Source organism: Pipra filicauda, unplaced genomic scaffold (genome assembly GCF_003945595.2).
Source record: "Pipra filicauda isolate LSUMZ 115617 unplaced genomic scaffold, ASM394559v2 scaffold87_size3191425_pilon, whole genome shotgun sequence".
Classification (NCBI taxonomy): Eukaryota; Metazoa; Chordata; class Aves; order Passeriformes; family Pipridae; genus Pipra; species Pipra filicauda.
The window spans coordinates 2,102,420-2,125,369 of NW_024105064.1; the positions used below are offsets into that span (position 1 = coordinate 2,102,420).

General features: G+C 46.6%; 1 protein-coding gene across 2 annotated transcripts in view; it reads left to right on the forward strand.

Annotated features, from left to right (window-relative positions):
* The first annotated feature begins 1,080 nt into the window (after nt 1–1,080).
* The window catches only part of MIB2 (MIB E3 ubiquitin protein ligase 2), a 41,278-nt gene continuing 19,408 nt past the window's right edge, over nt 1,081–22,950 (forward strand). The window contains exons 1-3 of one of the 2 annotated variants that reach the window (XM_027728685.2): nt 1,081–1,387; nt 12,847–13,167; nt 14,688–14,859. In XM_027728685.2, coding sequence (XP_027584486.1) covers nt 12,921–13,167; nt 14,688–14,859 — 419 coding nt within the window. In that variant the 5' untranslated portion in view covers nt 1,081–1,387; nt 12,847–12,920. Of the gene's footprint in view, nt 1,388–8,648; nt 11,653–12,846; nt 13,168–14,687; nt 14,860–22,950 lie in introns of those variants that run through there. The other variant, XM_039390869.1, reaches the window with a different exon arrangement.

The window sequence follows — 22,950 nt, forward strand, 5'->3', positions numbered from 1 at the left end:
TCCTATCCCAGACAGGAGAGGTTTACATGGACACTGTCATCAGTATCGTCATCAGAGACGTGACACAAACTTGTAAATTGCCTCTGAAAGTCAATATAAACACAGTAGTAATTGTGCTTTTGGGTTCAAGGACAGGCTAGAGGGAGCTCTGAGCAATCTGGTCTAGTGGAAGGTGTCCCTGCCCATAGCAGGGGGTGGAACTGGATGATCTTTAAGGTCCCTTCCAACCCAAAGCATTCCATGATTCTACAGTCCAGGTGTTCAGATTCCTGTGTGGTGGCACTTAATCTCATCCAGGCAGAAGGCTGGGGGCAGGCAGTGGGAAGAGGATTTCAAAGCCCTCCTGGCCACCTGCCAAACAAGGACACAAATCTCCCTTAGAGTTCACACACTCATGGAATGGTTTGGGTTGGAAGGGACCTTAAAGATCATCCAGTTCCACCCCCTGCTATGGGCACGGACACCTTCCACTATGCCAGGTTGCTCCAACCTGGCCTTGGACATTTCTAGGGATGGGGCAGCCACAGCTTCTCTGGGCAACCCGTGCCAGGGCCTCCCCACCCTCACAGCCAAGAATTCCTTCCTGATATCCAATTCTCCTAACATCCAATTTTCCTAACGTCCTATTCCTTCCTTCCTTTCCTAATACCCCACTTCCTTCCTAATACCCCATTCCCTCCTTAACATCCAGCCTAAACCCGCTCCCTTTCGCCTCGAGCCCACCAAACCCACTACCTACCGGACTAAGCCATCCTAAAACCTCCCCAAAGAGACCCGCAAACCCTCGTTTCGCTCACACACACACACACACACACACACACACACACACACACACAGCGCGGTTCGCGCATCCCTCCCGGGGCCGCTCCTGCATCCCGGGAGCATCCTGCATCCCACCCCCCCCCCGCATCCTCCGCCGAGCCGGGCGGTGCCCGCGGCTCCCCGGGGGCTCCCGGGAGTTGTAGTCGGCGGTGCCCGGAGCTGGTCGGGGAGGAACTACGGCTCCCGTCGTGCCGCCGGAGGGCGGGCGGGCGGAGCGGGCGGGGCGGCCCCGGGGTCGAGCGGCGCCGCTGCGGCAGCAGCTCCGCGGGGCCACGGCCCGGCCGCTTCCCGGCGCTTCGGCGGGGCTTGGGAGGAGCCCCTGGGTGCCGCCGAGGGTGCCCCTGGGTGCTGCCGGGGGTGCCGGTGCCCAGCTCGCTGCCGGGGGGTCCCGGGGGGCTCAGCCCGCCCCGCGCTCCCGTGCTGTGCCACCTGAGCCCCGCCGCTCTCCCCCCGCCCGGGCCGCGCTGGAGCAGCTGCTGCTGCTCCGAGGATGAAGGAGGGAAGGAAGGCAGGGAAGCCGCTGGATAAGGGCTCTCGGGATCCTCCGCTCTCCCCGCGCTCTCGGGTAGGTGCGCGGTTTTCCCCCCGGTTTCCCCGCTGGGTTAAGCCGGGATCGGCGCTGCCCTTGCCGCCTTTAGGCGGGGCTGGGGCCGCCGGTGGGGCGAGTCCGCTGGCTCCTGCTCCATTTTCCTTTCTCCTGGCTGCCCTGGGGGATGTGAGCACACATCCTGCTCCCGAACAGGTACTGCAGGTAAGTCCTCGCTTGCCAAGGTGAGACCTGAAAGGCGGGCGGGGGTTCCTCGGGGGCGTTTCGTGTCCCTGCGGCTGTGCCGGCTCGAACTCGGCGCTGAAGCACATGTGGCTTTTTCTTCCCCCCCTCCCGTGTTTCCGTGATATTTGCGATCTTCCTGATCTGGCAAGAGGCATGGAAGCAAGGGCCGGACTTAACCCCGGAGAAGTTGGTACAGCTGCACTGGAAGCACTAAATGTGTTTGCTCTGATTTCCCTGCAGGCGCTCGGCTGCAGAATTACTTTCTGAATGTAACAAATTCCAATTTCTACGTCGCTGAGAAACAAGTGAGCTCTGGCTCACCTTCATGGAGGTCACTTGAGCTTGGCTTTACTGCTCAACCTTCTCTCTTTTTGGCTAAGAGCCTTATTACATCCTCTGCACTCCTCTGTTGCTATAGCAGGAGTTTATTTGGCTCGAATGAGATACCATTTTTATTTCTTCTCTCTTTAGTAGCTCCTTGGTCTCCTAAAACTGCTTCCTATGACGAATGATGCAGTTGTTCATCCTTCTAGGACCTTCCTCTGTACTTGATTACCTGTTGAATTTTTCATTCATGGTTTCAGAGTATAGATGAGTGAATTGCCAAAGGATGCAGTTACTGCAAATAACCCACATTACCCACATTGTTATGGGTGGAATGATGCTGTGTGACATGTTGATAATGGAAATTGGAAAGGGAAAGCTTCAGTAGCTTTGGCAGAGCTAGAGAAGGTCTTGCTGTTTTTTGAGCTTCGCTTTCTGCTCCAAGTTGTAGCTGTTTAGATTTGAGTCTGGAGCAGATAACTTCTGTTGGGCAGGTGATGGTTCCCTTCAAGAAGGTCTTTTTCAACTAACAGGCCAGTAGATGGGGTGTCCCAGCTCTACCACTGGTGTATTTTCAGTACCTTATGCCTGTTTTCTGTACTGATCTCATCTGTTTCTGTGGTGGAAGGATGTAAATTCCTTTAGGACCGAAGTGTGGCTGCAGCATATTAACAGTTTCTCTTTTTTAGGCTTCACAAAGGTAAATGTGTTTGCAATCCCTTCCTCTTTGCACAGCACAGCTCTCTGAGTCACTGACACGAGGAGAATCTTCATACTTGTGTGATATTTGGCTTGGCTCAATTCTCTGCTTATTCTGATATTGCTGTATAGCATCATATGTTTTGACATTTATTTTGAGTGCATGTTTGGAGCTCCGTGGCTGTGAAAATCCTGTGCCAAATTCGTCAATAAAGAATCTGCTATTTTCCTGCTTTGGTCTGCAGTGGCCACTGATCCAGTGCTGGGATTGTCTGGAAGAGCTGGGAGGCCATGCACAGCCCCTTGCCACTGAAACTTGGACAAATGTCTTGGAAAACCTGTGGAAGTGCTGCAAGTGTGGTGGTTGCAGTTGTCTCCTTCCATTTTTACGTGGAGAGGGGGGTGTCCATGGCCTTCTAAGCTGCCTTGATGAAGAAGTGGGTGGCTACAGACCCCCATGGGCTGCTCAGAGAGCAGTTGTCTCTGGAACAAGCTTGTCTTGTGCCTTGTGTTTGTGTACCAGTAGTAGTATCAGCAGTCCTGGTTGCTCACAGAGCCCAGTCCTGGTCTCTCTGAAGTTGAAGGCTTTCTCCAGCCTCGTTCAGCTCTCTGAGGTCGTGTTGTCCCTGCCTGTTCCCATCAAATCCGTTTGCCTTGCTCATCATCTCTGCTGCAGAACTGCTCCTGGGCTCTGGCAGGACTCAGGGATGAATGTCACCGTACCTCTCACAGCAGCACTGATCATGCCCTTTCATTTTCAGTTGCTGTTTTCCAGGGATCCAGGAATAGAAGGGAAAGTCCTGGGAGCAGACAATTTGAGTTCTGGTTGTTTTGCAAGGATTCTCTACATTCATGGCTTATCAAGGTCATTTTTGGAGGGGCCAAAGTGTTGTAATACAGTGTGCTCAGAGGGCAACCAGCACACTTTTCAATACACTCTCACTAAAAGCTCAGATGGGAGAGAGATCATTGGATACTCTTCTCTTCTTGAGCAAAGAGAAAGTGGAGTTTCTTATTTCTTGGGAGACTTACAGGATTTAAATATTTCTTTTCTCTCTGTGATGAGAGTTGTGGTGGTGGTTGAAATTTCCAGGAACACAGAAGTAGTCTGCCAGCACTTAGACTGGAAAACCAGTGAAGTTACGTGTGTGTGAGCAGGAGAGTCAATGGCTTGATCTTACTCATCCACATTCCCTGCTGTGACCCCAAGGAATGCAGGGATGCATCCTGGATCATGGGTTTGTACTTCCTTTTTTCCTGTGACTAGTGTGGGCCAGGCTGTGGAGAACAGGACTTGGAGCTGGGATATGTGAGCTTCGTTCCTGGCTCTGCCACCAGTTCCATGGAGAACTGGGGCTCCATTTCCCCTCTGCAGAGTGTTCCTGTGTTCTTTAAAATGCTCAGAGCAAAAAGATGGCATCTGTAATTGTAAAATGCACAAACTTGTGAGTTGTGTACGTGCTGACCCTCAAACCTTCGCTGAGTCCCAGGGAGGGAAGCAACAGCTACTGCTCAATTCCTTCTGCTCCTACGCAGCCAACGTCTCTCTGGCCAAAGGCATGTCAGGGTAGATTAGACTTAAACCTTTTGATCTGCTTTCAGAGCACAGAAAGGGCAAGTTCCAGGCTGGAAACGGGCAGGAGTGCAGTGTTGCCCCTTCTGAAAGCCTGCAGGGGATCTGAAGTCAGTCGGATGAGCTCCAGGGGCTCATCGGAGGTCCGGCAGGTTTTATGCTCAGCTCGCTCTGTACCAGTCTGAAGTAACTGCTTTTCATCTGGAAAAGCTGGAGGATGTTGTGTTTGTTCCTAACTCAGAGGATTTGTAATCCTATTGTACCTCCACTGCTGAGGGCACCAGGCTCTAAACCCCTCTGAGCAGCCCCAGCACTGCCTTTTCTCAGCCCACTGTTCAACCACCTCCCTTCTTGCAGGACTTCAGAATTAATTCCTCTTGATTTTTCCACTCCTGCAGTAAGTTAGTCTTTTGATTTTTGCACGACCTGTGGGGACACTTCCTGCCTTTCTGGGCAGACAGGGCAGTTGTGGGATTAGATTGGAGGTTCATGAACTTTGAAGTGATTTAAGTCGGGTTTTAAGGGTAAATAGGAGTTGATAGCTGGTGTGAGAGAGCTGCAGACCTGAGCCTTACCAGGGCTCCACACCATCAGCTCTGGGCCAGATGGTCTTGCCTCTGAGAAATACATTAGAGCAATGTCAAGTAAGAGCACAGTTGAAATCCGCTGCCAAGACAGATTTCTCACTGTTGGAATATGTTTCTGTCTGATCCTCTATTTCTAGATGATTGAAAATAGTTCTGGAAGGGATTTTGCTGAGGCCACCTAGTCCATCCTTTTCCACAAGGCATGATAAATACACTGAAACCCTTCCTGAAGGGTCTGTTAAGCTTGTTCTTTAAGTAATGGAGATGTTCTAGCTGCCCTGGATGACTTGTATTTGACTTTATTAAGCTATTTTTTAATATATTATGGCTTTTGTCAGTGTTCTGAGCACAGAAAGACCTGCAAGGGATGCAGGTGGTTGAGTATTGACCTCTTAATGCCAAGGGTCAGAAAATTGATGGTGGTTCTTGGCAGGAGATGGGATGCAATACTACTGGATTTTTGTTTTCCTTCTGCCACAGGGATCTTCCATGGGAAAGTTAAAATACCATTCTCCCATTTTTTTCTGTGTAAAGTGAAAACTTAGCAAATAATGTTGTTTGGTTTTGTTTTTTTTTTTCCTTAAACAACATTACCTAGTGGTCGTGTGTGTGGGCAGGGAGGGGTGTGTGTGTGTGTGTGTTTGTTTGTACTGTAATGCAATGTAAATTTAACTCTGAAATCCGCTCTTGAGGAAAAAAGTGGATTCTCATCAGCCCCAGCTACTGAGCTTTTCTGGGCTGGAGGCAACAATCTGCAAACTGTCGGGTCCAATTAAAGCAAATGGCTGGAGCTGTTTTTTCTCCCTCCTGGAGAGAACACAGTTCATCAAAAGCCAGAAGGAAATTTCATCGGGCTCATGAGCAATTATCTCGTGGGATGTAATAAGAGACATCCACTAGATGCCCAGTGTGAACTTTCACTTATAATCACTTTTAATTCTCCAGTGGGCAGATGAGCACTGATCTCAGCAATCTGAAGCCTGAAGTTGTTGTGTTCGATAGAAGCTGGTAGGGGGAACTTGTTCTTCTGTAGGGTTTGACTTAGAAATCTGAATTTTGAACGTCCCTGACCTGGCAAAAGATATTCTGCCTTTTTGTGTGTGGTGGGTTGACCCTGGTGGGCAGCTGAGCTCCACAGAGCTGCTTCCTCACTTCCACCCCCCCAGGATAGGGAAGGGGCTGCAGGGGTCAGGTTGAGAAAGCAGGATTTCATTAGGTACAAGGGTTGCTTTGGAAGGCGAAGACTGACTCCAAACATCCCCCCCCTTCCTATTTCTTCCCCATTTTTTATTCCTGAGCACCATGTCGTGGTGGCTATCCCTTTGGTCACTTGGGGTCAGCTGTCCTGGCTCTGTTCCCTCCCAAATTCCTGTGCTCCCTCAGCCCCTCACTGGCAGGGCAGTGTGAGGAACAGGAAAGGCTTTGGTGCTGTGTGAGCTCTGTTCAGCACCAGCTAAAACACCCCTGTGTTACCAACCCTGGGTTGGTCCCAAATCCAAACCAGAGCACCATCCAAGCTGCTGTGAAGAGAATGAAGTCCACCCCAGCCCAAACCAGTGCTCTGTGGTGTACCACAACCTCTCCTGGTGGAAGCCCGTGACAGATGTTTATTTTTGTCTTGCTGGTGGTGTTTCCCAAAGGTAATGTTTGCTTTTTTTATGGTTTAAAGCAAATATTGACCATTGTGCAATCCAGTGAATTTCCTGGTCTGGTCCATGGGTTAGCAGGGAGCTGGTTCATGAAAAGTCCTGTGCTCCTGGGGGATCGTGTGCCTCGGACTGGCACTTTCTTTTTAGCTGATGTTGTTACTCGTGGCTGACAGAAATCCCTTTTTGGTCCATGGAGCTTGGTGACAAAACCAGTTTGGACTGAGGCTGTGCAGATTAGGGTTCAGTTTTTGAAGCAGGTTCACTTTTCTGGGTCTGTTGTCATCGCAGGGGGGTTGAAGTTTGAGCAAAGTGAGAACTGGAGGTTCAAGGCCAGCTCAGTTCAGTTGGCTTTGTGTCCTCTGCAGCTGTTGGGTCCTGCCATACTCGTCCATAATGAACCCAAAATGTAAGATAGGCAACTTCTCTATAACTTCTTCCATTTTTAGGATCTATTCTGAGCTTGTTTGCCATTTTTCAGGAAAACAGAATGCTGGGATCAAGCTTCTCAGAAAGGTTTGCCCGAAACTACCAGTCCTGAGTATTAATAAATTTGCTGGTGCTTCCTTTAGGCCTCCATCCTTTAACAAGGTGAAAGAATAGCTGGTAAAGCAGCGTGATAACCTCTGAAACATTGCTGCTACAGCTTGCAAGGGAAGGGAACGTTCCCCTCTCACCATAACAACTCGGGTGCTAGAACACAATCGGTGTAAATGGAATGTGAAATTCAGTGTAGGCAAAACAGATCAATGGGCTGGCATTTGCAGAGGACAAGTGTTGATTGCAGAGATAAAATGCTCTCGGTGGGACTCTGAGCAGAGTGCCTGGCTTGGTATTTTTAGCTGTTTCCTCCCTCTGTGTGCCAGTGTTTGAGGATGTTGGGATGTGTCCCTGACGCTGGAATGACAAGATATTAATCCCCGAGCAAAGGCGTATTAATCACCTGCTTTATTCTGTTTATGTAATGCAGTTAAATATACTTGGGGAGCAGGTGAGGTTTGGGGCATGGAAATTATTTAACCTCACGGGCTTTTTTGGTTTTTTTTGATTGATTGATTTTACTGGTGGCAGCTGCCCCATTTCTGATTCTCCCCTCCCCCCGTTTTTCAGCTGAGACTAATTTATCAGGAGAATGGCTTCGTTTATCTGCTGTTGATATTTAAGCCACAAAAACATCATCTGCTCTTCTCTCTCCCTCCCCTGTGCCGGAGATGGCATTTTGCAAAATTTAGACTAAACAGAATTCCTGACTGCACATGGGAAAGGGAAGGAAAGGATCACTGAGGTCTCGTGGCTCTGCAGTGGAATATCACAGGATCTCAGAAGGATTTGGGTTGGAAGGGACCTTAAAGGTCATCCAGTCCCACCCACTGCCATGGACAGGGACACCTTCCACTAGACCAGGTTGTTCCAAGCCCCTTGGACCCTCCAGGAATGGGGCAGCCACAGCTTCTCTGGGCAACCCATGCCAGGGCCTCGGCACTCTCACAAGGAAGAATTTCTTCCCAGTATCCCATCTGAACCTCCTCTCTGTCAGTTTGAAGCCATTCCCACTTGTTCTGTCACTCCAGGCTCTTTTAAATAGCCTATTAAATAATATTAAACTATTCACTTCGGCCAATTCTGCAAATCCCTTTGCTGGGCTGCAGGGGGGTCAGAGTAGACAAGGAAGAGAGATTTACGAGTGGCAGAGCTGGCTGTTGAACTGGTGTGGGTTGTAGGTGAGGTAATAAAATGCCACAGGCTTGGCAAAAGTCTCCAGGGTGGAAACTACTGGAAAATGGAGCTGGGAATGCCAGGGTTCAGCTGTGGTGGGAGGCAGGGAGGGTCTCTCTGGGCTTGGAAGTGCCCAAGGCAGCACACCTGGGTCAGGGCTGGGGAGTTCTGGCCTCACCCGGGAGGTGCAAGGCAGTGTTCGGATGGTGGTGGGTCCAGAAGGGTTGTTTGCTGTGTGTTTTGCTGGTTTCCTGCTCAGTTTTCATTCACTAGTGATTACATTTGTGGGAGTTGTGTGTATCCTTGAGAGCAACTGCACTGCACCCTGTTAGTGAGAGCTCGTGTGTGTTTGCTGTGCTCTCGCTGTGCTGAGGAGAAAGAAAAGGGAAAGGTAAGGCTGAATTTGAGCTTTTTTTTTCATGGATATTAACTTAGGTAATTAACTGAGCAGCTTTGAGCCTTGGGCTCCAAGGGCTATTTGCTGGTTGTTTGCTGTTATTAAAGAATATAAAAGTATTAGTGGGGGAGGTTGGAGATTTCAGGCTCGAGTGAGCTGCTGTGAAGAGACCCTGTAATAGGAGTTCTGCTGCAGCCACCCCCACGTGTGTTCAGAAATGATGTGCAGAAATGAGGGAAGTGTCCAAGTCTGAGCCTGTGCTGCTCTTTTGGAAATTTGCAATTGCCTAGGGAAGCATCCTCTGGATAGGCAAATCTCTGTAGGGTGGAATAATTCACCTGAGAAGACAATTCAAACTGCAAAACGTGTGTAAGGAAGAGAGAAAAAAACCTGCTTTTTTTGTTGTTGTTGTTGGTTTAAGCACTTCCTCTGTTTGCCTTGCTGTTCAAATAATGTGATCACCGAGTTGCATGCACTGATTTTGCCAACTGTTTACACCACTCCTGGGTTCTGTTTGCTCTGTATCCAGAGCAGCAGCAACCTTTGTCTCCTGTGAGATGGATATTGGGTTGTTTCTAGAGCACCTTCTGCCTCTGGAGGAGTTGAACATTGGCAGAAATTTGCCACAGTTATTGCAACTGAAGGTTCTGACGTGTTTTCCCTTTGTCCCAGTAAAGTATTACTGGGATTTCCTAGGAATGGACTCACAGGTATGCCTGGGCTGCTCTTTCCTGTGTCACAGTAGACAAGGTCAGAATGTTACCTCAGGATTCAGAAATATGCTTGTGTCTTATAATGGAGTATTTGTTCATAGTTGCTTTAAATTCCCATGGGGAAACTGATGTTTTCTCTGTGAATCATTTCTGGCAGCTGTACCTATCCTTCCCTGGAATAATTATGACCTAGACAGCATCAAGAGAGGAGTATTTGCTTCAGTGAGTGAAACATTTCCACTTAGGAAGTAAATAATGCTGCTCTGGCAAGGTTCAGCCTGCAAGAGCACTGTAATTCATCTCATAAAGGTTTTGAACAGTCCTTTATTCTTGTTATGCATCTCCCCTGCAGAGCAGATGGGAATGCAGAATGCATTTGGTGCATTCTTGTGTGGAAAATGGAATATTCACATTAGGAAGACGGCCTCGGATCAGCCAGCAAGGGGCTGGTGGGGTCTTTGCAGCCCAGACAACCCCCTTAACTGGAATTCAGCATCACAGGAGCACACTGAGCTAGAGCAGCATCCAGGGGTGGTGGGAAGGGGCACAACGTGGGGGTTTGCCCTGTCTGTAGGTCCCACCTTTCTGGGCCAAGGTTGGTGCTGAGCTCCTGGACTGCTCTGTTCAGGTCACCAGCTGTCACGTGCCAGCCTGCCCCGCTGTTTCCAGGTGGCAAGGGATTATCCTCCTTTGTACTGCAGAGACTTCAGTTTTGTGGGTTTGTGGCACAGCCTGGAATGTTCTTTTGCGACGGACAATTGCTGGAACTGGCACTTCCTTCCTGGAAATGCTGGGAGTTGTGATGGAGCCTGTGCTGTTTCATTCATGCATTCATTCCTGGGGAGAGGAAGAAGAAGGTCCAGTGAAATGGGATAAAACCCTTTAGGCTGGGAAGTGTCACTCTGTCCTCATGTAAGATATCTTGTGGTATTTATTGTTTCCTTCCCTAAGCATGCAATTCCTTTTCCCTCTGTTATTACCTACCCCACCTACCCCCCTGTTCACTCGGACTAAAACAGGAAGGATGGTGGTGGTTGTTTTTAAGGAAAAGGCCTGTAGGAATAACTGAGCTACATTTCTCTTGCACCTTTGCATTGTTGGCTGCTCCCATTTGTTTTCTCAGGCTCTCGACTGGTTCACAGCAGCCTTTAAAAAAAGCAGTTCTGCCTTTTAGTTGAAGGAATAAATAGTCCACTTTAGTCATCTCTGATCCGGAGGAAGAGGGGGATCACACAAATCTCATTAGGCCCTGCAATGCTTTCTGAAAAGGATGTTCTTTGATGATTCCTGCTTTCATAAAGGCAGTAAACACTGGTGCACCTCCAGCTCAGCAATGTTACATCCACCTCCACTGCTCTCAGTGAGAGTCGCCCGAGGCATCTTTTGGTGATGATTAGAAGGAGAGATGACGGGAGGTTCACGAGGACATCTGGGTTTGATGTTGCTCTCGTGTGACAGTTGTCTGGATGTCACAGCCACGCGCGGCAGGAAAAGTCTGAAGCTGCAGAGGTGCTGAAGCTGAGCAGGAATCGGCCTCTCTCTGCACGCCGGGAACATGATTTTGCATCAAGCGACTCCCCCGCACGTTCAGTCGGGGCTCTGGGGCTGGAGGAAGGGCTTATTTTTAGGTTCTTGGTGGTTTCAGTTGCTTTACTGGGTGGGTGGGGGCATCGACAACACGTCACAGGGCCCGGAGCTGCTCCTCTTGCTGTGTCTGAGCACATCCCTGAGCTGGGCCAGGATTGTCACCCTGACACTTGTCACCCCGGGCTGAGCTGCTCTGTGTCGTGGCAGTGGGTGAGGGTTGCTTTTGGCACCTGCACTCTCTGGCCCTTGGCATTCTGTTGGGTCTCAATTTTCAAATTTTTGAGGCAATATTGGATGTTATGGAGGGGGACCCAGCAATATCACAGTAGATTTTTTCCAGGTCCTAAATGTTGAAAGCCACGCTCTTCTTCTCTGTCTTGCTGTTGTGGTAAAGAGAGAAACCAGGGTTTGATGATCTGATTCAATTCAAAATTGAGGATGTGATGCATCTGTGTGGTATTCACCTCATTTACCCATTGCCATGGCAACAGTTGGGAAGGCTATCCCAAGCTTTAACTGATCCCAGCACAAAATCTGCTCTGCTTGTTGCAGGTAAACAATAATAGCCCTTCCCTGTTCCTGCTCATTGATAAATAGCAGGGAAAGACTGAAATTTATCTGACGTTGGCAATGTTTTTAAAAACCGCAGGGAAAACAGACAAACGTTTCTTTCAAGTGCAGTTTTCAAACTTCCTGTATCCCCAAACCGAAACCAAAACTAACTTTGAGGGCAAGTGAAACTCCCCCCTGCAGGGTTAAGGATGAAGTGCAGTGATAAGTGATGAGGTGCACATGAAGGGTCTTCCTGAAAAATAGGTGGGTATTGACTTTTTATTGCTAAAATCACAGGGCTGGTGCTTTCCTGGACAATTATTCCAACTCTCTTTACTGGTTTTTTTTGTTTCTGCTGTCGGTGGCTGTTGCATTTATTCCTGAGTTTGGGGTCAAGGGCTGGTACTGGGGTGTGTAAAGACTCCTTGCCCAGTTCTCTTCCCTCACACACAGAGCTCTGGAATAAGCTTTTGGATGTTAGATTATCTGCCTTGGAAGCCTGGCTAGTTTGTGTATCATTCCCACCTGTGCTAAAGCTGTGAGGATCCCTGTTTTTAATAAAGTACATTTACTCGAATCTTAGCTTTTAAATATTACTTAACTAAAGCAAAACAGTATTTAAATATTTTACAAATAATCCAAATAATTATTTTAAAACAAATATTATTTAAATCATCTTAATATAAATAGTTTAAGTAATTCTTTAAAAATATTACAGTTGAATAAAGTAAATGTGTGTAGTTGGAGGGTCAGGCCTGTCCTGTGCCAGGTCCTTCTGGGAGGGGGGACGTGATGTGCTGGGCGTTACCCACGTGTGGATCCCTGTTTTTAATAAAGTACATTTGCTCGAGTCTTATCTCTTAAATATTACTTAGCTAAAGCAAAACAGTATTTAAATATTTTACAAACAATCCAAATAATTATTTTAAACCGTTCTACTAAAGCAAATATTATTTAAGTTGAATAAAGTAAATGTGTGTAGTTGGTGGGTCAGGCTCCTGTGCCAATATAAATAGTTTATCTTTTAAAAAATTACAGTTCTACTAAAGCAAATATTATTTAAATCGTCTTAATATAAATAGTTTATCTTTAAAAAAATTACAGTTGAATAAAGTAAATGTGTGTAGTTGGTGGGTCAGGCTTGTCCTGTGCCAGGTCGTTCTGGGAGGGGGGGATGTGACATTCTAGGAGAGGGGGGAGGGGGGATGTGATGTTCTGGGAGGGGGGATGTGACATGGGAGGGGGGATGTGACATTCTAGGAGGGGGGATGTCTGGGAGGGGGGATGTGATGTTCTGGGAGGGGGGATGTGACATTCTAGGAGGGGGGATGTGACGTTCTGGAGGGGGAATGTGACGTTCTGGAGGGGGAATGTGACGTTCTGGAGGGGGGATGTGACATTCTGGAGGGGGGATGTGAGGTGCTGGGCGTTACCCACGTGTGCCACGTTGTGTTCCAGGCGTGCTGACCATGCTGCTGCCCGTGCCCGAGCCCCGGCGAGGGGCAGAGCTGTAGGGGTTGCCGAGCACATCCATGGACGTGGAGCCCTGTGCCAGCATGCAGGTGGGCATGCGGGTGGTGCGCGGCGTGGACTGGAAGTGGGGCAGCCAGGACAGCGGCGAGGGCAACGTGGGCACCGTGGTGGAGATCGGCCGCGCCGGCAGCCCCACCACCCCCGACAAGACCGTGGTGGTGCAGTGGGACCAGGGCAACAGGACCAACTACCGCACGGGCTTCCAGGGGGCCTACGACCTGCTGCTCTATGACAACGCCCAGATTGGTGAGTAGGGCGAGGGCAGGGGGGTTATGAGCTCCTACTCCGTGGCAACACCCAAATTTATGAGCATGGCAAGGACAGGGGGCTTAGGAACTCCTGCTCTGTGGCAATACCCAAACTGATGAGTATGGCATGGACAGGGGGCTTAGGAACTCCTGCTCTGACAGCACCCAAATTGATGAGTATGGCAAGGGCAGGGGGGTTATGATCTACTCCGTGGCAACACCCAAATTTATGAGCATGGCAAGGACAGGGGGATTATAATCTCCTCCTTTATGGCAACACCCAAATTTATGAGCATGGCAAGGACAGGGGGATTATGATCTCCTCCTTTATGGCAACACCCAAATTTATGAGCATGGCAAGGACAGGGGGTTATGATCTCCTTTATGGCAACAGCCAAATTGCTGAGTATGGCAAGGACAGGAGGCTTAAGAACTCCTGCTCTATGGCAACACCCAAAATGAGAAGTATGGATGGCAAGGAAAGGGGGATTATGATCTTCTACTCTGTGGCAACACCCAAATTGAGGAGTATGGCAAGAACAGGGGGCTTATGATCTCCTGCTCTACAGCAACACCCAAATTGATGAGTATGGCAAGGACAGGGAGCACAGACCTTGGCAAACCCATCTCCTGCCTTAGTTTGTGTAGCATTTCCCATCTGTGAGGATCCCCGTTCTTAATAAATTGTTTGAATTTTATTTTTAAATATTATTTGACTGAAGCAAATGTGATTTACTTGAAATAAAAGCCTGGCTGGAAGTGTCGGGCGCAGGGACAGGAGTTGGACTCGGTGATCCCCATGGGTCCCTTCCAGCTCAGCACATTCCATCACTGTGTGATTCTAAGGGTCAGCCTTTTGCTCCTGCCTGTGGAGTGAGGCTGAGCAGCAGCAGAGCACACACTGAGCCAGTTCATGGTGAGGGAACTCCTGTTTGCCCCTGTGCAAAGGCTTTTCTTTCCTCCTTTTTCTGAGTTGAACAGTTTTGCTGACTTTGCCTTTGTTGGAGCCTGACCTGACTTTAGGACGCGAGTCCCTCAAGCCAGGAAATGGAGACTTCATATTACAGAACCCCAGAATGTCCTGAGCTGGAAGGGACCCACAAGGATGATCCAGTCCAACCCCTGGCCCTGCACAGACACCCCAACAATCCCACCCTGTCCCTGAGGGTGTTGTCCAAACACTTCTTGAGCTCTGGCAGCCTTGGGGCCGTGCCCGCTGCCCTGGGGAGCCTGGTCAGTGCCCAACCACCCTCTGGGGAAGAACCTTTCACTGATACCCAACCCAACCCTCCCCTGGCACAACTTGAGGCCGTTCCCTGGGGTCCTGTCACTGCCCAGCACAGAGACACATCACACGTGTTGTACATGCACAGGTCACACATATCCCTCACGTTTTATTATTGCATCACCTTCAACACACACACAGTCCATGAGTTTTTCCTTTGAGAAAGGTCCCGAGAGCCTGTTTCTCTGGATTTTGGGTGAATCCCGCACTCCTTTGCCCTTGTGCTCTCCCAGGTGTCCGTCACCCCAACATCATCTGCGACTGCTGCAAGAAGCACGGCATCCGTGGCATGAGGTGGAAGTGCAAGATGTGCTTCGACTACGACCTGTGCACTCAGTGCTACATGAACAACAAACACGACCTGTCCCACTCCTTCGAGCGCTACGAGACGGCACATTCCCAGCCGTGAGTCCTGGCAGCCGGGGGGGGCTTTGGGGGGGCTCCAAAATGGGGTTTGGACCCCCCAGGGGTGTGCAAAACCATCTGCCAAAGTGCAGGGATGATGCACAGCACCTAACTAGTACATGTCTGTATCATTTATATAGAAATAAATGTATTTCTGTATCATTTACATAGAAATAAATTTCTTTCTATACCATTTACATAGAAATAAATTTCTTTCTATACCATTTACATAGAAATAAATTTATTTCTATATCATTTACATAGAAATAAATTTCTTTCTATACCATTTACATAGAAATAAATTTATTTCTATATCATTTACATAGAAATAAATTTATTTCTATATCATTTACGTAGAAATAAATTTGACTCTATATAATTTACATAGAATAAATATGTCTATGTAATTTATATAGAATAAATATTTCTACGTAATTTACGTAGAAATAAGTATTTCTGTGTAATTTATGTAGAAATAAATGTATTTCAGTATAATTTATAGAAATAAATGTATTTCTATGTAATTTACGTAGAAATAAATATTTCTATGTCATTTATGTAGAAATAAATATTTCTGTGTAATTTACGTAGAAATAAATATTTCTGTGTAATTTACGTAGAAATAAATATTTCTGTGTAATTTACGTAGAAAGAAATATTTCTGTGTAATTTACGTAGAAAGAAATATTTCTGTGTAATTTACGTAGAAAGAAATATTTCTGTGTAATTTACGTAGAAATAAATTTGACTCTATATAATTTACATAGAATAAATATGTCTATGTAATTTATATAGAATAAATATTTCTACGTAATTTACGTAGAAATAAATGTATTTCAGTGTAATTTACATAGAAATAAATGTATTTCTGTATCATTTACATAGAAATAAATTTATTTCTATGTAATTTATAGAAATAAATGTATTTCTATGTAATTTACGTAGAAATAAATATTTCCATGTAATTTATGTAGAAATAAATATTTCTACGTAATTTATGTAGAAATAAATGTAATTCTGTATAACTTACATAGAAATAAAAGTATTTCTATATAAATGTAAAATATATTTATATAAAAATGTATCTATATTTATACATAAAACAAAATTCTATATCTAAATGTATGTATGTTTATTTTTACATTTATATAGAAATGTATTTATACATCAAATTAATTTTATATATAAATGGCAGTTTATATTTTATATATTTATATAGAAATGCATTTGTATTTTTATATAAATGCATTTTTATATAAATAAATGGGTATTGGGGAGCGCTCAAAATGTTTTTACTCCTTGGCTTGCATGATCAAAAAGGTTTGGGGACTCTGTCCTACAGAAGAGTGTAAGGCTGGGTTGGGCACTTTTATGAAGCTGCTTGAGAAAAACACAGCAAATAGAAATCAGAATTTTTCTGGGAAGTTTGATTAAGGTGAAAATTAAAAATATTAAAACAGTGGTTTTATTTGCACCTCCTCCAGCGGGCACGAAGATGAATCTTTTAATCCTCTTGCCTTCAGGGGAAGTCACGAGAAATCAGCTTGTGTCTGTCGTTGATTTTTCCTTTTCTTGCCTCCCTTTGAAAATATCCCAGTGCTTCGCATCCGCCCGTGGAATGGAAAGTGTAATTACTGTGCTAAAGGCAGCTGGGGGGGATTTGCAGCTGCTTTTCCTGCCTTATGGGAAGCTCTCCATGGAGTTAATTACCAGAGCTGTGCCGGTGTGGTTGAGCCAGAATTCCAAGTGCAAGCCAAGGGATGGATGTTTGTCCAGAGAATCTCCCCTCTGAGCTCTGGGGCTTGTGTTTATCCACCAGATTAGGATGTTTCTGGAGCTTGTGTTAAATATGGCAAGCCAGGCAGATCCTGCTTGGAAATGAACTCCATGATTTCGTGTATATATAAATATATATATAAAAATAGGCATGTGGGGTTTTTTCTCTTTCTATTAATATTATAATTATCTCCAAGTAGTTACTCAGGGATGCCTGACTGTGTCTTTTCTTTGAGCTGAAGGTACATAATCCTACTCACATTTAAAGAAAAAAGAGAAAAAAAAAAGAAAAGGTAGGCAGCAGTTGCTGTGAGAGGCTGCAGAGCAGCCCAGATTTTCTTCCCTGGGCATGGGATCTCCCAGCCCTGCAGAGCTGAATTCCCTTGGGAACACCCCGATCCAAAGGCAGATTTCTAAGGCAGTTTCTCCCCAGGACTCGGGGAAGGATGTACCGAGGGCAGTTTTTCCTTTCAGGGCTTGTCCCCACCCTGTGCCCAGACTGTGCTACTGGAATTGGGCAGGCTGGAATTGGGCAGCCTGGAATTGGGCAGGCTGGAATTGGGCAGGCTGGAATTGGGCAGGCTGGAATTGGGCAGGCTGGAATTGGGCAGGCTGGAGTTGGGCAGGCTGGAGTTGGGCAGGCTGGAGTTGGGCAGGCTGGAGTTGGGCAGGCTGGAGGCTGGAGTGGGCAGGCCTGGAGTTGGGCAGGCTGGAGTTGGGCAGGCTGGAGTTGGGCAGGCCTGGAGTTGGGCAGGCTGGAGTTGGGCAGGCTGGAGTTGGGCAGGCTGGCAGGCTGGCTGGAGTTGGGCAGGCTGGAGTTGGGCAGGCTGGAGTTGGGCAGGCTGGAGTTGGGCAGGCTGGAGTTGGGCAGCCTGGAGTTGGGCAGGCTGGAGTTGGGCAGGCTGGAGTTGGGCAGCCTGGAGTTGGGCAGCCTGGAGTTGGGCAGCCTGGAGTTGGGCAGCCTGGAGTTGGGCAGCCTGGAGTTGGGCAGCCTGGAGTTGGGCAGCCTGGAGTTGGGCAGCCTGGAGTTGGGCAGCCTGGAATTGGGCAGTTGGGTGGTTGCTGTCAGGGAGAAAAGGGAGCCTGGAGGGTGGCCAGGAAAGCTGCCAGACCCAGTGCTGTCCTGGGTGAGTTGTTTGACTTTCCCAGAGCACTGCAGCGCTGCTCTGGAATGTGCTGGAAGCACTGGAGGACTCTTTGGAGGTAGATGCCCATTGTAGCAAAAATCTGATGGTGCTTTGGTGGCTTTTGGGTTGGGTTGGGTTGGTTTTTTCCTAAATTACTTTGCCTTTTTTTTTTTTTCTGTGAGTGTGGCTCATTTTTTTCCTGTGAATGTGGCTCATTGAGTGGTTTTAGAGAAGATGTGATATGAATTAATTTTATTTGATAAAAAGAAGTCTAGACATGGGCCAGAATGTGACACCCAGTCTTTGTTAAAGTAGCACTATTCTGATTTACATCAGTGTGTTAGCAGGAACAATGACCTTAATGCCAAGCAGCAAAGAAAAAAAAAAGAAGGAAAAAAGGAAAAGGGGTGTGTGTGTGACTTCAGGGACACAGCATGAGCCTGTCAGGTGTGACAGTGGCTTCTGGGAGCCTCAGTAAGGGGTAAGGGTAAAGCAGCAATAGTTGTAATTGGATAATAAAACACCTCTCCTGCTGTTCTGTGTGGCAGGTACTGATTCCAGCTGAGCTTAGGGATGGAGAGGAATTAGAAACCCTCAAGGAAGAAGCTTCCAGCTGTGGGAAGCTGCAATTTTAAAGATGAATGAGGAGTGCATATTGTGGTTCTTAGGAGTCACTCAGCTGTTGGAGGAAACGGGTCAGGAGTGGGTTTTGTTCCAGGCATTTGGCTGAGCTGGATGGCACAGTGCAGTGTGTGTTTTGTGCAGGAGCTTTTGGACAGGGAGCTGGCAAATTGAATTCCCCAGAAATGCCTTTCAGTGCAGGAACAAGGAAGAAGCAGGAACATCTTTGCTTTAATGCAGATGCAGTCCTGTGATTTGTTGCTCTGGTGTTCCGGAGGTTGCTCTGCATTAAGAATTGAATGTCCTCATATAAGAAATAAAAAAAAAAAAAAATAAGTGAAACAAAGGGTCTGGATCACCTTTGAACAATGCCACAGAAAGGATTTCTTTGGAATAAGTGAGGTCTGAGCTGTACAGACACTGCCTCAGGCAGTGCACAGTCCTTTTCAAAGAACAGGAATTGCATGGCTCATGACTCACTGCACTGTTGCTTGGAGCACTCATCTCTCTCTTTTAGTTGTTTGTTTTTTTTTTTTTTTTTGCTAAATAAAGTAGAAGATAAAATCTTTGGCAGTTCCCTCAGGCCCCCCAAAAATCTGTGTGTTTAAAAAAGACACACAGGTAAATGCTGCGTGGGTTTGGGTTTTGTTGTTCAGTGGCTGTGAAATGCAGGATGAGTCTCCTTTGGAGACCAGGGTTGTCCCTCCTCCCTTTCTCTGGCAGGGAATGGGGATCTTTTGGTTCTTCAAAAGGAGCCTCAGGAGTGTGTTGGTCTCAGGATCCAGGCAAAGTGCTGTGATGAGCCCTCTGGAGTGTTAATTAGTCAGAAAGCTGAAAGGGAGTGGATGGAGAGGCTTCCCAACAAGTTTGACAGCATCCCATAGTCTTGGATTTGAAGAACGAAGTTGGGGTTGCTTACACAGTCCTTGGGTTGCCACTGGTGAGATCAAATGTAGGACTGTGGGATGGAGCTCTCACCTCGAGTCTTTCTTGAACCAGAGATGAAGAGCTGGGAGTTTCCAGTCCCTCCAGGCCAACACGTTGCTCCTTGTAGCAGGTCACTAATCCTGGGATTTAGGAGGATTTAACCCCAGACAGACGCTGCAGAGGGTTCCCAATCAGTTTTCCAAAGAGGCTTTGAAGACTCCTTTACCTGAAGGCTATTTCAGGTCTTAAAATGACCTGAGTTTGAACCTCTGGTGGCAGGAAGTACTGTTGGGGTTTTTTTTAAATTTGCTATTAGAGGTAATCTCTTCCTGACCTCTTCCAGTTGTTTTTCTATTTTATTGGTCTTTTTTTGGTTTGAGTTTTGTGGCTGCTGTGGGAGACGCTCTCATCCTTGGCTTAGAAGGATGAACAACTCAGTTTTTCTCAAGAGCTTTTTTTCCAGAGTTGTGTATCCATTTGGTGAATATGTGCTTGGTAATTGGAAGATAAATCAGTGTCTGGGAGCAGGGCAGCAAAGCAAAACTCATCAAGTTTATTTTAGGGCTGCAATAGTCAGGCATGCTCTGATGATTCTGCAAATAATCTACCTCTCATACAAGATATTAGTGTTATTATATCCCAGTGCAAGAGCAGCACTGGAATTTTGCTTGGATCACCTGCTCGAGGATGGGGCTGAGCTGAATTTCAGTGGGGGATGTTTTACCCAGGCTATTTTCTAGGCTTCACTCACCAATAAATCACAACAATTTTTCACAAGTCCTGTTTTTTCTTCCCTGGCCAACAATGGAGTTGGAGGAGCCAGCAAACCACACAGGGAAATATCCTGTGTAATCAAGCATAAGAAATACAAATATTTTCTCACATTGTGTTTTATCCTGTAGTCAAAATAGAGAGTGCAGTTATTTTCAGCCCTAATTCTTAAACCAGCTCTGTCTAGTCTGGTTACCAGCTGGATTTGGAAATCAGATACAGGAACAAGTGCATGCTCTGGTTTGGGTTTGCCAGTGCAGTGCAGACCCATTCAAGGCAGCTTTAATAATCCAACCTTCCATCTGGGGCTGCTTGGACTGTGAGCCTGGACTAATCCAGCAGCTGAGTGACAACTGCTGGGTGTTTGATTACTGGGCAATAAAGGGGATGCAGGTTTATTTACATAGTAACCTCTTCAACATGTGTTATTTATGCAATGGCAGTTTAAGCTGTTGGTCTCAGAAGTTTTGGTGGCTGTTGACTCAAATCTGACTCTTCTGTGATGATGGGTTTGTTTCCTAACCTGTAAAAAAAAATTAATTTCTTAATGTCAAATTATGTATTAATTTGTTCTATCAATGAATTAATATAATTTTACTTTTAAAAAAAATCATTATTTGCCAGATAAAATACCAAACTGTCATGTCATGTCATCATGGCTAGGCTTGCCTCCTTGTGCATTGCAGAACACCATTGCATATCCCCACATTAGGGCTTCCCTTGTTTATTTTGGAACATTCTGTTTGATTTGTAGAGCAGGGGTTGCATTTTAATGACATATTTTATCTTTACCTTTTGTGGAATTACACGATCCAAACTGTAAGCAAAAGAAATCTTCACTAAAACATCCTTAGCCTGTGTTTTGAACTGATAGTCATGTTTAAAGGATGAGGACAAGACATTTATTTCACTTTGTGTGCTCAGGGGTGCTTCTGTGTTGGTCTGAAACCCTGAGTCTGCTCTGAGCTTTGGAGGTCACCCAAAAAAGACTGAGCTTTTAGCCCAGCCCAGACCCGAGTTCTAAAGACACAGCTGGTTTTGTGAAGAACTGCTGCCTTGTCAAGGAAGGACAGGATTGAAAAGGAAGAATCTTGGTAAAGACAGTTCCTGAAATAGGTTTCCGTGATCCTGATCCCTCACCAGCGCCCTTGTCTTAGTCTGGTTCATGCTTGAGCAACCAGCAGCCCCTGCCATCTGTCAGAATTGCCTTCCTTTATCCTCTGCTGGAAGTGCTTCAGGAAAAGCTTTGCTGGGGGGGGGATTAGAGAATCTAGAATTTCTTGCATCGAGCTCAGTTTTATCTGTGGTTTCTGCAAGGTCTTTGTGTTGATTTTCTTGAGTTCACCCTGTGTAGATCTTTGCACATCCTGGAAGGGATGTGGGTTTTGTGTCTGCTGTGGGTTTGTGTCTACCGTGAGCTGAAAGTCTCGTTTGCAGCTGTGCCTTTCTGAAGAGATGAACGTGGTATTTATGGCCCGCTGCCTTTCAGGGTGTCCATCCCTTCTGCTCTCCAGCCCCATGCACTGTGCTTGTCTTTTTGGGATAAGAACTTCCTGCAGTGGAAAAGTCTCTGTCTTGCCAAATACTTCAGCTGTGCCTGGTGTGAAGGGTCTCTGACTCCTGCAGGGTCTCAGGTCATTACTGCAAGTTAAAAGCAATCTGTTTAAACTTCTCCAGGTCAGTTTATTTGGGTCCCACATCTCTCCAAAGCCAGGGTGATGCTGCTGTTGGAGCTGTGTGGAGCAGAGCTCCCAGGGATGTGAAAAGCTGTGTAAGCACCTCGGTGAAACTTGAGCACAGGCAGAATATCCCCAGGGAGTGGTTCCCAGCCTGCTGGAGAGAGACATAACTTCATTCTGTACAGTACACGCTCCCAAGTGTTTTCTGGACTCTACAGTAATTTAATATCGTTGGAATTTGTAGGGCAGAAATGGCTGCAGACTTTGGCTGTCATAATTAACGCCGTTATTAAAGGCAGCATCGCGGTGATTAAATTTATCTCGAGGGTATTTTAGCATCACACGAATAACTTCGGTTGTTACCCAGTGTTTGGAGCAAAACATGTTGAATTAGATTAAAAGCTAAGACACATTGGCTCAGGACATGAGGTTCTTGCATCGTTCCTGGGTGCTGGTCAGCAGGGTGGTTCAAGGCAGGGGCATTGTTTTTGGGAGGGAAGGAAGGTTTTTCTGGTGGGTTGTCTCCAGCAAGAGGTGGAGTTTCCTAACAGTTTTCTTCCTTTCTGAAGTGGTTGGCTTTGTTTTCTTGGTCTCCAGCCACAGATTTCACCGAAAGTGGCGGGTTAACGTGAGGGCTGTTGAGATGGGAAATGACTCCTGTTCTGTGACTACACAAAAAGGGAACTTCTGCTGGGAATAGAATGAGTCGTGGTTGTTTTGCTCTTTAAACATCTTGCTTAAGCTTAGCTCAGTGCTTTATTTTACTATCACTGAGGATCTTTGCATTGAAAGCTCCCTTGAGAGAGTAGGGTTTGCAGGAGAGAAGTATATTTTTATCACTCAGTCAGGGCTTGACTGAGAGATCTTTGATGAATTGTTAGAAAAACATGCAACAAAATACAGTGAAAACAGTGTTGTAGCTGAGCTGTTTCAGACACAGTGTCCAAATCCATGCTGGTTTTTGAAGCTGGTCTCTAGTGCCTGACACAGAGCAGTAAAATGAATGCTGATCAGCATCTCTTTTTAGCTGAGCTTTTCCCTATCCCACTCTCATTATCTCCTTTCATAACAACATCCAGCCTTGCTGGTGCTTAAACCAGGCAAAATCCCAACCATCAAAATAAAGGGTCTTCCTCTTGCTCCTGTTGAGCTGCAATCTGGACAATGAACATTCCACCATTGTAAGAGCC